This window comes from Cetorhinus maximus, chromosome 24 (genome assembly GCF_964194155.1).
Source record: "Cetorhinus maximus chromosome 24, sCetMax3.hap1.1, whole genome shotgun sequence".
In the NCBI taxonomy this organism is placed as follows: domain Eukaryota; kingdom Metazoa; phylum Chordata; class Chondrichthyes; order Lamniformes; family Cetorhinidae; genus Cetorhinus; species Cetorhinus maximus.
Window position 1 is genome coordinate 55069212 of NC_135902.1, and position 14549 is coordinate 55083760.

General features: G+C 44.4%; 1 protein-coding gene across 1 annotated transcript; it reads left to right on the forward strand.

Moving 5' to 3' along the window:
• The first annotated feature begins 353 nt into the window (after positions 1–353).
• Positions 354–13740, forward strand: pctp (phosphatidylcholine transfer protein). The gene is made up of 5 exons (XM_078529113.1): positions 354–499; positions 3519–3598; positions 8148–8313; positions 9659–9726; positions 12857–13740. The coding sequence occupies exons 1-5, from the start codon at positions 451–453 to the stop codon at positions 12935–12937; spliced, it is 444 nt and encodes a 147-aa protein (XP_078385239.1). The 5' UTR covers positions 354–450; the 3' UTR covers positions 12938–13740.
• The last annotated feature ends 809 nt before the right edge of the window (positions 13741–14549 follow it).

Here is a 14549-nt window from a genome sequence, read left to right on the forward strand (position 1 = left end):
GGTGTTTTAGATTCCCCAGCCAGGGAAAACATTTTCTCTATCCGTTCTATTAAGCCCCTTAAGAATTTTATATGTTTCAATTCGATCACTTCTCATTTTTCTAAACGCCAGGAAATAAAGACCTGGTTTACCCAATTTCTCGTCGTGGCTGGATTATCTGGTGCTAATCTACTTTCATTACTTAGTGATATCACTGATGTGGTTTTTCTGATGGTTAATGAAAAGCTCTTCCACCTATTGTTATTCTATTGCTGTGTATGATATGACCAGATCTTATCCAAAGCTGGTGCTGCTTTCTCATGCAGAGAGAGTTCAACAGTGCTGCTTTTCAGTCTGGTGAGGACTGCGCAACCTTTCCCAACTTGTTTTTGTATTTTTCAGGAATCGTGCCTTTATGAATATAAGATCTATGGAACTTTTTCAGATTATAGTCCAGAGTTGTATGTTGACATGTACATGGACCTGGAGTATAGGAAGCAATGGGATAGTTACGTGAAAGGTTGGTTCACACTGTTTACTGTATCGATGGTGTTTCGATGCCAGCTTGCCTTACTTGTTCAAATTGAAAAGATTACTGTAGAATACAGAAGTCCAGAGACTTGAGGGCTCCTCTTCAAAACATTAGGTACCTCTGTAGTACTGAACCTACCTGGAAACTACATTTCTACATTTCTTCAACTGCATGTTCCTGGACCTCGAAAGGGGTAACTATAGTAGTGCTCCTGCTCTTGATTGCTTTCCATTAATCTCTGCTCGGAATATATGGCAATAGAATAAGGTCAGAAGTTGATCAACAATCCTCTCGTCTTGTGTGTGAACGAGCTACAACAGCTCCTAGTATCTGTGGATCTCTACCCAAGAGAGAAGTTACCATCTTCAAGAGAGATAAAAATGAGGAACAGATGAAAAAGGCAGAACCTTTTGAAAGGGAGTATAGGGAGGTGACAGCGTGGCAGCGGACTGGGAAGTTGGTGTAGGGAGGTAAAGGTGTGGTGGTGGACTGGTAAATTATGTACCATACACTTTCCACATCCATTTTCCCCTCCATAATCTTGCTTGACTCTGCCCTTGCTTCAGTTCATCTGGTGAAACCCTCATCATGCCTTTGTCATAACTGTGCCTTCAGCTACTGAGGCCCCAAACTCTGGAATTTCCCCTCTAAACCACTGCACCTCGACCTCCCTTTCCTACTTTAAAATGTTCCTTAAAATCTACTTTTGATCAGGTTTTTCGTCACCTGACCTATATCTTTTTATGCAGCTCTGTCAAACAAGTGCACTGTATCACTGGTCATTGTAAAATCACTGACCTTAAATGGTCAAGTGATAAATGAATATTCAGTTTGTAAGTTAAATATTGTGTGTATCACTCTGTATTTTCAAAGGCGGGCAATTTTCTTGGAGCTGGTATCACTTCTGCACCGTAAGTTTGTTGGAAATGCGATGAAGTGGGAGCAGCTCTGAGGAAATTCCCGGCCGAGATGTTCGGATGTAGTTCTTTGTTTAAACAGCTGCCCTACATCTGTGAGCTTTGCTGAACTATAGGTCAGGTAGTCTTTATACAATCGTTTTCTTTCCACTTGGTCTGTGTGATGTTAAAGATTCCTCTGGTGTGTGGTGGGGTGGTGGGTGGTAACATGTCTTTTTTTACATGATGGTCTATTTGTGTTTTAAAACAACCAGCCCAGGAAGCTGCTGGGAAGTTCCACCCTGTGCATTCTGTCAGACAGACCTGATATTCTCTGCCTGTTAACTGTTTTTTTGGATGTTCTGGTCTTTGTTAACCTAACTGCTTGACAGGGCACAGGGTAAAATGGTTTATGGGGTAAAGTTGTTGCTTTATCAGCCTTCATCTTAGCTGTCCACTCACCTGGCCTTTATAACTGATTTTGTCTTGTTTCAGCAATATCTCCGATTCCACCTGGCCCAGGATAGCTGTGAATCCGTTTGTACTTGTGTGCACAGTCACACACACTACTGCAGTTATATACAGTTTAAGACCCCTCCAGACCCAATAACACTGATTCAAGACCTCCTCAGCACAGCAGCGCTCCCATTCCATGATCAAACGTTAAGCCTGAAGATTGATAAAAATGAACCATTTTAATATGATTATAACAGTATTTCTTGGATCAGAAAAACTGCTTGCTGTACAGTTTTTGTTTTCCATGCTTAATTTATTTGTGTGGGCTGTTTGCAGTGTGTGCTCTCTCAAAACACCACCTTCAGGTACTGTTCACTTCTGCCTAACCTCTTGCCTGGTTGTCACTAGAGTAGCTGAGACGTTTTGTGAGAGTTTGAGTAGGTCACGTGTAACGTGCAAACTTCCTAAACAATGTTTTTACATAGAATGTACAGCACAGGAACAAGCTGTCACCCAACAGATCCATGCTGATGTTCATGCTCCACATGAGACTCCTTTACTTCATCTCACCCTATCAGCAAATCCTTCTGCCTTGTGTTTATCTAGCTTCTCCTTAAGACACCCAATGCCAACGTGCTAGTGTTCCGCATTCTCACCACTCTCTGGATAAAGAAGTATCTCCTGAATTCCCTGTTGGATTTATTAGTGACTATCTTCTATTTATAGCCCAAAGTTTGCATTCCCCACAATTGGGAACATCTCTACCAGAGATGCCAGAATTTATAGAATAAAAATAAAGTTTAAGGTTAAATTAGTGAATTTACTTCAGACGTGTCTGAATTCAGCATCAATTGATTGGTTCTATGAGTTTAAAAGTCAATGGGAACTCTAATCACTTCCCAAAGGTCAGAACTGCTCGTAACGTCCCTATGAAAGTGTAGAGGAACCTTTATTACTGTATATCTAATCTGTATCTGCCCTGGCAGTGTTTGACAGTCTAATAATGTTGATCAGAATGTGATTGCGCTTCACTGATTAGGTGAGATTTTCATTCTAAGGGGATTTGGATGACTTAATGTATTTTAGTAGGAGAATGCATTATTTTTTGCTTTTTTTCTAATTATTGCAGCCCTTCCTGTTAGTAATGCCTTGTTGATTTCAAACTGTCTATTTTAATACTGAGCATATTGTAGAGCTGCTGTTTTTATATTACTTGGTGGTGTATGAAAGGAGTTAGATATTAAGTTCCCCCCGCCTACCCCTCCGTTCCCCCACAGGACAGGGAGGTCCCAGGTTCCATCCTACTGTGTGGGGTAATTAATTTTGAGAGTAGGGTAGGAATACTGAGATTCATTTGTGTCATGACACAATCAAGTAGGGGAGAAACAAACCAACATTTGTTGTTCAGTTTGGATGTTGGGTGAGAATGGTTGGGGCTGCCTGTAGTGGCTCCTGTTAAATGGACTGCTGTGTATTATGCTCTGGGATGGCAGCTGGTGCCTGTGGTGCCACATCCTGGAATGTGAGCCCTTGTGGAGAATTGGGAGAAGGTGAGGATAAAGTTAAATGGGCAAAGGCACAGTTTAATGGTGTAGCTACATGCTTATGCTCAGGGAAACTAATGAAGTTAATAAAGTTTCTTTTTTACTCCGCAGAACTTTATGAGCAAGATTGTGACGGGCAGAAAGTGATTTACTGGGAAGTTAAATACCCGTTTCTTTTATCCAACCGCGATGTATCCTTTCCAGTGTTGGAGTGCCCTGTTTGCTTTTCTAGCCGCAGTGTAGAGGATCGGGGCGGGGGCGGAACTGCATGGGGAATTCAGATTTCCTTGGAATTAGAGAGTTATTGTTTTCTCAGTTGTTTTGAGAAAATTGTTTGTTGCCAGTGAAATGTTGAAGTTTTATTCAACACTGTTTGAATGTGACCTCAGTCCCCTTCTGAATTCCTGTGATAAATGCCTTACTACAGTGAGATACTGGGGTCCGTTATATCCCTGTGCATTCAGTAATGTACCGTGGTTTACAGCTGAGCTGTGTTTGTTGTTGTGTTCATCAATCTTTAGGTGATGTGAAATAATTGATATCTTTCAGCCATCAGCTTAAGTGCATTACAAAAAAAAAAGCAAAGTAATTTTCTGTAATGATCGGGAATGCACTGCTTGCAAGGAAATTGGATGGCTCTCCGCTTCTTCCTCGAACAGAGGCCCAAACAATCCCCATCCACCACTACTCTCCTCTGTCTGGCTGAACTTGTTCTCACACTGAACAATTTCTCCTTAAACTCCTCTCACTTCCTCCAAATACAAGGTGTGGCTATGGGCAGCTGCATGGGCCGCAGTTATGCCTGTCTCTTTATGGGGTATGTGGAACATTCCTTGTTCCAGTCCTACTCCAGCCCCCTCCCACAACTCTTTCTCCGGTACATTGATGATTGCTTCGGTACTGCTTCATGCTCTCGTCTGGACCTGGAAAAATTTATTAATTTTGCTTCCAATTTCCACCCCTCCATCATTTTCACGTGGTCCATCTCTGACACTTCCCTTCCCTTCCTTGACCTCTCTGTCTCAATTTCTGGTGATAGACTGTCCACCAATATCCATTACAAGCCTACCGACTCCCACAGCTACCTCGACTACAGCTCCTCACACCCCGCTTCCTGTAAGGACTCCATCCCATTCTCTCAGTTCCTTCGCCTCCGTCGCATCTGTTCTGATGATGCCACTTTCAAAAACAGTTCCTCTGACATGTCTTCCTTCTTCCTTAACTGAGGTTTTCCACCCACGGTGGTTGACAGGGCCCTCAACCGTGTCCGGCCCATCTCCCGCTCATCCGCCCTCACATCTTCCTCTCCCTCCCAGAAACATGATAGGGTCCCCCTTGTCCTCACTTATTACCCCATCAGCCTCTGCATTCAAAGGATCATCCTCCGCCATTTCTGCCAACTCCAGCATGATGCCACCACCAAACACATCTTCCCTTCACCCTCCCCGGCGGCATTCCGCAGGGATCGTTCCCTCTGGGACACCCCGGTCCACTCCTCCATCACTCCCTACACCTCAACCCCCTCCCACGGCACCTTCCCATGCAACTGCAAAAGGTGCAACACCTGCCCCTTTACTTCCCTTCTCCTCACTGTCGAAGGGCCCAAACACTCCTTTCAAGTGAAGCAGCATTTCACTTGCACTTCCCTCAATTTAGCTCAATTTAGTCTACTGCATTCGTTGCTCCCAATGCGGTTTCCTCTACATTGGAGAGACCAAATGCAAACTGGGTGACCGCTTTGCAGAACACCTTCAGTCTGTCTGCAAGCATGACCCAGACCTCCCTGTCGCTTGCCTTTTCAACACACCACCCTGCTGTCATGCCCACATGTCCGTCCTTGGCCTGCTGCATTGTTCCAGTGAAGCTCAACGCAAACTGGAGGAACAGCACCTCATCTTCCGACTAGGCGCTTTACAGCCTTCCGGACTGAATATTGAGTTCAACAATTTTAGATCATGAACTCTCTCCCCCATCCCCACCCCCTTTCCGATCGCCCCCCACCCACCTTTTTTTTCCCAATATCCCACTTGTTTCCGATATTTTTAAATGTATTTCCATCCATTGTTTTAGCTCTGCCTTTTAGCCTATTTCGATCCCTTCCCCCCACCCCACCCCAACTAGGGCTATCTGTACCTTGCTTGTCCTGCTTTCTACCCTTAATTAGCACATTCCTTAGATAATATCATCACCTTCAACACCTCTTTGTCCTTTTGTCTGTGACATCTTTTGGCTACGTCCACCTATCACTGGCCCTCTATCCAGCTCTACCTGTCCCACCCCCACCCCCTTAAACCAGCTTATATTTCACTTCTCTTCTATTTTTTACTTAGTTCTATTGAAGAGTCATATGGACTCGAAACGTTAACTGTGTTCCTCTCCACAGATGCTGCCAGACCTGCTGAGTTTTTCCAGGTGTTTTTATTTTTGTTAAGGAAATTGGATAGTTACTTGGAAAAATAAGTTGTAGAGCTGTGGGAACAGATCAGGAGAGTGGGGCTAACTGTGTAGCTCTTTCGGAAAGTTGACAGGTACAATGGACCATATAGCCTCTGTATTGTATGATTCTATTTCAAGTCCTTTTTAATGATACTTCAATGTAGTTGTTTTGGTGTCAGTGTGTAGGTATTGAAGCTCTTAAAACAAAAGTTTGTACCTCCTGTTGGGTGTGCTTCTTGTGGCTTATCCCATTATCTTGCCTTTGAATCTCCTGTCAGGTGCTCTCTGGTCTTACACAGGAGAAGTGTCCAAGAGCCTGGCCTGATTCCTGACTGCCTGGAACTAAGTTCGCAGTCGTGTTCTGACAGTTTCGCCTAGTTACTTGAAGGCATACATGGGATGTATGTTTAGAAGTCTCAGAACCTGTATTGGCCAAAGCACAGTGTAAAATTAATCTATTGTGGGAGTGAAGAGTGGGACAGTGGTGCTGAGTGGTGCAAAGTCATGAGAGGTGGCTGCCTATTTGCCTGTGGTTTTCCCTGCCATGCCAGCCACATTGCTCGGAGCCTTTACTTAGAGGGAGAAAAGAAATCTACCCTGGCTTGTTCTGACGGTGCTGACAACATAACCTTGACATTTAGGCAGAATTTGACTGGGTGTGACATCAAAGAACCCTTAGCAAAACCGGAGTCTCTGATAATTGATGGGGAGGGGGTGGGAAGGGAATTTTTCAATGTGTTGGAGTCAAACCTAACAGGAAGCTGTTTGTGGCTGTTGGAGGTCAATCATCTCAGCCCCAGGACATTGCTGCAGGAATTCCTCAGGGTAGTGTTTTAGGCCCAACCATCTTCAGCTGCTTTAGGTTAGAAGTGGGGATACTCGCTGATTGCGAAGTGTTCAGTATCATTAGCAACTCCTCAGATACTGAAGCAGTCTGTGTCCATTTGCAGCAAGACCTGGACAACATTCAGGCTTGGGCTGATAAGTGGCAAGTAGCATGTATGCTGCATAAGTGCCAGGAAATGGCCACCTCCAAGAAGAGAGAATCTGACCATCATTCCTTGACACGCCATCACTGAATCCCTCACCGTTAGCATCCTGGGGGTACCATTGACCAGAAACTAAACTGGACCAACAATATAAATACTGTGTCTACAAGGGCAGGTCAGAAACTGGGAATTCTGCAGCGAGTAACTTTTTTTTCCCCCCCCTGACTCCCTAAAGCCTGTCCACCATCTTTAAGGCACAAGTCAGGGTTGTGATGGAATACTCCCCACTTGCCTGGATGAGTGCAGCTCCCACAATACTCAGGGCAAAGCAGCCCACTTGATCGGCACTCCATCCACCGCCTTAAACATTCACTCCCTCCACCACTGATGCACAGTGGCAGCAGTAGCATCTATAAGATGCACAGAAACTCACCAAAGCTTCTTGGACAGCATCTTCCAAACCTGAAATCTCTGAAGGACAAAAGCAGCAGATGCTTGGGATTGCCACCACCTGCAACTTCCCTTCCATGTTGCGCACCATCCTGACTTGGAAATATATCGTTGTTCCTTTACTGTTGCTGAGTAAAATCCTTGGAACCCCCTCTCTAACAGCACTGTAGGTGTACCTAAACCATATGGATTGCAGTGGTTCAAGAAGGCAGCTCACCACCACCACCTCAAGGGGCAATTAGGGGTGGGAAACAAATGCTGGCCCAGCCAGTGATGTTCACATCCCAAGAACGAATAAATAAAACAGCTTCTAGGAGCATTGTAGCTGTAGATGTTAACAACTTTAAAGAATGGGAGCAAATTACTTTAGAAAGTGGCAGTGTCACCTGCATCCATTATTGTAGCAGTATTGAAGAGGATACTATAGCGTAGTGGTTATGTTACTGGAATTGTAATCCATTGGATGAGAGTTCAAATCTTATCATGGCTGTTTGAGAAAAAATAAAATCTGGACATAAATGAAGCTGTTGGATTGTTATTTAAAGACTCACCTGGTTCACTAATGACCTGTTGTCCTTGCCCAGTCTGCCTTTGATGTGGGACTGAAGTCACATATATATGTGGTTGACTCTTAATTGCCCTCTGAAGTGGCCAATTGAGCCGCTCAGTTGTATCAAAGTGATAGAGGAATTAATAGATGGAAGAAGACCAAAGTTCATCTATTTTGTTTTCTACAGTCCTGATGATACAATAGTAATGAAGTTAACTGATAAATGCAGACTCCCGAGTGACTCCCACAACCTGCGAGTGAACGAAATGTCATTGTTTTGAGACGGAATAGTCCTTTCCCTGACTTCACCTTCAGTACGTTTATGTTCGTGAGCGTCATGACTTGGATATCGATGGACGAAAGATTTGGGTGATTGTGGCAAGATGTGTGCCGGGATTACCAGCGAAATCCGGCATCATTAGAGTGGAGGACTATCATCAAACTGTAGCTCTGGAGAGTGATGGTGAACAAGGCACCAAAGGTACCATTACGAGATTTTCAACTCCATATTGTCTGCTGCAAGATCTCTAACCTTTAATGATGAATGAGAATTATTCAGAACTGTCTCCATCTACACTGAGTTTGTGACTCTGGCCTTCCAGGTTAGTTTGTGCCTGCAGGGAGCATTTTTTTTTTAGCAGTGTAGCAGCACAACAGTGGTGGATATGGTAAGCGCAAGTAGAGTACTGGTACTATATCGCATTTACAGAAAAGGGCTTTTGAGTCAACAGGTCCATGCTGGTAGGTACAAGCCTATCACGATACAGGACTGGTGGGGACTGGTCTGTCACGGTATAGCACTGGGATAACAGCACTGGTGGGGACTGTCTGTCACGGTATAGCACTGGGATACAGGACTGGTGGGGACTGTCTGTCACGGTATAGCACTGGGATACAGGACTGGTGGGGATTGGTCTGTCACGGTATAGCACTGGGATAACAGCACTGGTGGGGACTGTCTGTCACGGTATAGTACTGGGATAACAGCACTGGTGGGGACTGTCTGTCACGGTATAGTACTGGGATAACAGCATTGGTGGGGACTGTCTGTCACGGTATAGCACTGGGATACAGGACTGGTGGGGATTGGTCTGTCACGGTATAGCACTGGGATACAGGACTGGTGGGGATTGGTCTGTCACGGTATAGCACTGGGATACAGGACTGGTGGGGACTGTCTGTCACGGTATAGTACTGGGATAACAGCACTGGTGGGGACTGTCTGTCACGGTATAGCACTGGGATACAGGACTGGTGGGGATTGGTCTGTCACGGTATAGCACTGGGATACAGGACTGGTGGGGATTGGTCTGTCACGGTATAGCACTGGGATACAGGACTGGTGGAGATTGGTCTGTCACGGTATAGCACTGGGATACAGGACTGGTGGAGATTGGTCTGTCATGGTATAGCACTGGGATACAGGACTGGTGGGGATTGGTCTGTCACTTGTGGCTTTGGCGGAAACAGTTAGAAGTACAACATTGCACAGAGCCTCCTTTAGCTGGGAAAGGCAATAAGAGACTGAGCCACCAGTAGATCTCAGCTTTGATCCTTTATCAGGTGAGGTGCAGTAGGGCAGCTGTCACCTATGGGGCAGGCAGGTCAGCATCTTTCTCTGAGGGTAAATTTGGAGGTGTGATGGAAGCAGAATCTCTGAGATGATCACATACATTCCTTGGCTTAACCCAGCAAAGTTCCAAGTCAAATTCTGTAAGCCCGTTATGTATTTGATTAATAATTTTATCATACTATATTTATCAAGAAATGTAGTTAGTAGAAGAATTGGTATGTTCTGTTTTATAGCTGACATTTTATTCTTTCAGTATTTATGCATTACTTCGATAACCCTGGGGGTATGATCCCAACTTTCCTTGTTAACTGGGCAGCAAAGGTAAGTGAGCATTTGCTTTGTGTGGTGGTTTTATTTATAGAAAGCAATAGTGTGTTACTATACAAGGAACAAATGTTTCCAACTCGTGCCTGTGCACAAGGAATAGCAGATGGCGCTGTGGAATCTGCCACTTTGGTGGTAGAATGTTAAACACCTTGACTGCACCACTTCGATAATTCCACGTAGGTGAAGAGAATAAAGGTCTATTCTTTCACTGAAATAGCTCCAGCAGAATGACAGTAGGTCAAGAAAGGTGAAGATCAGTCTCCTGATTGTCACCCTGATACAACTGATCTGGGCCAGACTTAGCTGTGGTGCCCTAATCATGCAGAAGCTTAGGATTCACCATCTAGGCTTGGACCTGACAGCTAAAGGAGAGTGACTTGGCTATTACCTATGAAGAATCAGTACCTTTATAAGAGAAATTAGGAGGAGCAATTTGTGTTTAAAGGGTCTCTAGTGGATTTATGCGGTTTTGTTCAGGAAGGAGTGGAATAAGCACTTGGACAGTAGCCACTGGGAGACCCTCAACATCTCTTGTCCTTGCCAGAGATGGACCTGTTTATAAATCACACAGAAACCATCTCTGCACTTCCTTAGCTTTTCCATTCTGCGTTTAGCATGTGCTTCTGGAGGGGGAGATAATCTGATATTGCACTGCTTGGTCCCATTTAGTAATGGGAAGGAGTGGATCTAGACTGAAGGGTGTGTATGCACGTGTTTTCTTACCATTGGAGTGAGAAATTCAATTTAAAATAACCCAGCTACAAGGCCTTATACTTAAACTAACCTTGTTTTTTTACTGTTTTGCTCTAGAAGTTATCTAAGAAAAGATAAAGTTACTAACACATACAAAGATCAGTTAAAAATGAAGATAATGATATTTATCAATGTAAATTGAGATCAGCCCATTTTTTTTTATTCATTCATGGGTTGTGGGTGTTGCTGGCTAGGCCAGCCAACGGGCTGCTTTGTCCTGGATGGTGTTGAGCTTCTTGAGTGTTGTGGGAGCTGCACTCATCCAGGCAAGCAGAGAATATTCCATCACACTCCTGACTTGTACCTTGTAGATGGTGGATAGGCTTTGGGGAGTCAGGAGGTGAGTTACTCGCCACAGGATTCCCAGCCTCTGACCTGCCCTTGGTGCAGGCCTGATATGTTTTGAAGTCACGGTGTTGTGTTGTCTGAAGCGAAGGTCTTAAGGTTGCAGAGTTTTGTTTGCAGCTGTGATGGCTTCTACTGTAGAGTTGCCAGATGTTGCTTTAATAGCTTTGTAGGTGCAATCAGGCTTACAGGGAGGAGAAAAGATTCCTTACTTTTGTTCTGCAGGTGTGGCACTTGAGCTCCCTTGTTACTTTACAGTAGACCAGTAGCTGTTTTTAAATGCCTTTCTGTCTGTCTCTCCCTGGGTTGAAGCCTTTTTCCTGATGGCTCTCTGTGGATGTCCCATTTTCCTGCCCTTTTCAATGCTTGTTGCAGATAAGGCAAGATGGCCACTGTTATCATGTGACCTGTCAACAATGTTGAGTCACTTTCCATATCAGGCAAGTGGTAATTGATCAGTTTTCTTTTGAGATGTGGGCGTCGCTGGTCAGGCCAGCGTTTATTGCCCATCCCTAATTACCCTTGAAGGTGATGGTGAGCTGCCTTTTTGAACCACTACAGTCCGTGGTGTAGATACACCCATTGTATTGTTAAGGAGTTCCAGGAATCGGACCCAGCGACAGTGAAGGAACGATGACATATTTCCAAGTCATGAGGATGAGTGGCTTGGAGGGGAGCTTGCAGGTGGTGGTGTTCCCATGCACCTGCTGTCCTTGTCCTTCTAGGTAGTAGAGGTCGCAGGTTTGAAAGGTGCTGTTGAAAGCTTTGGTGAGTTGCTGCAGTGCATTTTGTAAATGGTAGACACTGTTATCATTGTGTGTCGGTGCTGGAGGGGGAGTGGATGTTGAAGGTGGTGGATGAGGTGCCAATCAAGCAGGCTGCTTTGTCCTGGATGCAATTGAGCTCCTTGTGTTGCTGGAGCTGCACTCATCCAGGCAAGTAGAGAGTATTCCATCACACTCCTGACTTGTGCCTTGTAGATGGTGGACAGGCTTTAGGGAGTCAGGTAGTGAGTGACTCTCCCCAGAATTCTCAGCCTCTGATCTTCTCTCATATGACTGATCCAGTTCAGTTTATGGTCAGTGCTGACCTCCAGGGTCTTGATTGTAGGGGATTCAAGGACAGGGTAATGTCATTGAATGTTGAGGGGATATAGTTGGATTCTGTTGTTGGAGATGGTCATTGCCTGGCACTTGTGTGGTGTGAATGTTATTTGCCACTTAGCCCAAGCCTGAATGTCGTTCAGGTCTTGCTGCACATGGGCACGGACTGCTTCAGTGTCTGAGGAGTTGCAAATGGTGCTGAACATAGTTATCTGAAATCTCCTTATCCTCTGGTGATCAAAAACATCAAGGTTATTCAGTGGCTTATCAGTGTCTTTGTGTTTGGAAGAAAAGCCATCAAGTCAATGTGTTTGTGTTTACTCTTTTGGAACACTCATTTAGTTTTAAATATACATGCCTGAGAAATGCGTCCTGGTCTCCTCAGGAGGTAAGAGAAATAGATGATTGAAATCAACACTCCTGTCTGGTAGCCTCGAGCCATGTTGAGAACAGTTTATAAACTTAATCCAAGGATTTTTAAATGTGACCTTCTGAACAGTTTTTCTAAAATTGCAATATCTTAACCGCGCACTGTGACAATGTTTAAACTTTGGAAACAAAAACAGAACTACCTGGAAAAACTCAGCAGGTCCGGCAGCATCAGCGGAGAAGAAACCAGCCAACGTTTCGAGCCTTCATGGCCCTTCGGCAGAACTGAAGCATAGTTAGAAGAAGGGAGAAATATAAATTGGAACCAATTTATATTTCTCCCTTCTTCTAACTATGCTTCAATTCTGCCGAAGGGCCATGAAGGCTCGAAACGTTGGCTGATTTCTTCTCCGTCGATGCTGCCGGACCTGCTGAGTTTTTCCAGGTAGTTCTGTTTTTGTTTTGGATTTCCAGCATCCGCAGTAGCTTTTAGCTTTTTTTTAAACTTTGGAAACATTATTTCATGTCGTTAACACAATTATGTTTTTCCACAGACTGGAGTGCCTTCCTTTCTGAAAGACATGCAGAAAGCTTGTGCTAACTACTCTGAGTACTGCAAGAAATCTGGGAAATAATCACCATGTTGCTGATTCAGAATTGGCATCCTGAGATGAGACAACTTGTCCCAACTTACTTTTGTTCTTTTCTACAGTACTTGATTATGACTGGATTGCTCTATTTTGGGGCAGTGGCAAATCATCTCATCAATAACACTGTCTATACTCACTTGCACTGTAATTGCACCATGCTGCTAGCATCCTTATCTAACCAGTTCTTGCTGCCACCATTATTGAGTGAATGATGGTGAATATTATAAAATGGCCACCCTGTTAACACGGAGAGACTGAAAGTACAAAAGTTCTGCAGCCTCAATATTACTCATGCAATGGTCTAAATAGGGAGGAATGGGAATAAATGGCAGACATGGACTATGTCCTTGAATGGAGCAGGGAGAAGATTGTCATGGTACCTTTAATCTCATTTGGAATTTTCCTCCCTGTCTCCCTGTTTGAACATGTTTGCCATTAGCTAAACCTGGGAGGCAGCTGTCCAGCTGCCCTCTTGGTTGGGCTGAGCATTGTAGGGAGATCTTAAATGAAGGGCATGAAATATTAATGAACTGTGAATCATGGTGCTAAACTCGGAGAACTTTTTATTTTTCCATAAGTTGTAATAACATGCATCGTAATACTTGTGCCTTCAGCAACAATTGTTTATCTGACTTCCACTAAGCCCTTGTCACCTGAAGCAGTGGAGAGTATGAAGAGGTTCGGGGGCCTTGGCTTCTTAGTGCCGAAGTACAGCATCTAACTTCATGAATGAATATGGGGAAATGCAGCAGTGTCTTAAATAAATCTTGATGGATTATTGCACACTTCATTTTGTGAAATTATGAATGTAAATCTTTGCCATGTTTCTAGCTATCCACCTGAATAGCTAAATATTCCCCTATCGATAGGGCATATCTTTGGTTGGCCTCTTCTGGCTGGCCTCTTATCAGTGTACAAGGTTGTATATAATACTCTCCACTCCCTGAATGGTCCTTCTTGAAAGCGAGTGTGGAGCACTGGCCTTTAAGGCAGCTGCTAACATTTGGACACTTCATTTTCACCTCAATGGTCAGAAGATGTTGTCTCCATTCTCTGGACTTTCTAGGGCCATCACCAAGGCTGTGCATTGCCCCTTACTGCCTTGCTTTGGCAGTCAAGCCCTTGGCTATTAGAATTCTTGACTGCCTGGCTAGGAATGGAACAGTATGATCTGTGAGTGCCCCTTAGTGAACCCAGTTCACACCCCATGTTGGGTGCAGTTTTTAAGGTAGGTAGAATGTTTGCTAATCTTTCCACATCCCACAGGATCTTCCTACCCTTTTTTAATCCCAACTCCTTCTACATCCTCAAGTCTTAGCAACCCCATCCACTCCTGTTCACCTTTTTGTTACCCTTCTGTCCACTCCATGACTACAGCATCTGTAAAGCCCCCTCCTGTTTTTCTTTGGCAGTGAGTGCTACCTTGACCCTGGCTATTCAAATTATTTCTAGGCTACTCAGACCAGAATAATGCCCCAGCTGTGTGACCCTGTTGCTTTCTTTGGCCTCATATATTTTCTTTCCATTTAAACACCCTCCACCACCCAACCAAAAGGTATGTATAGTTCCCTTCCTTGCCTTCAGCACTTTGCTCTAT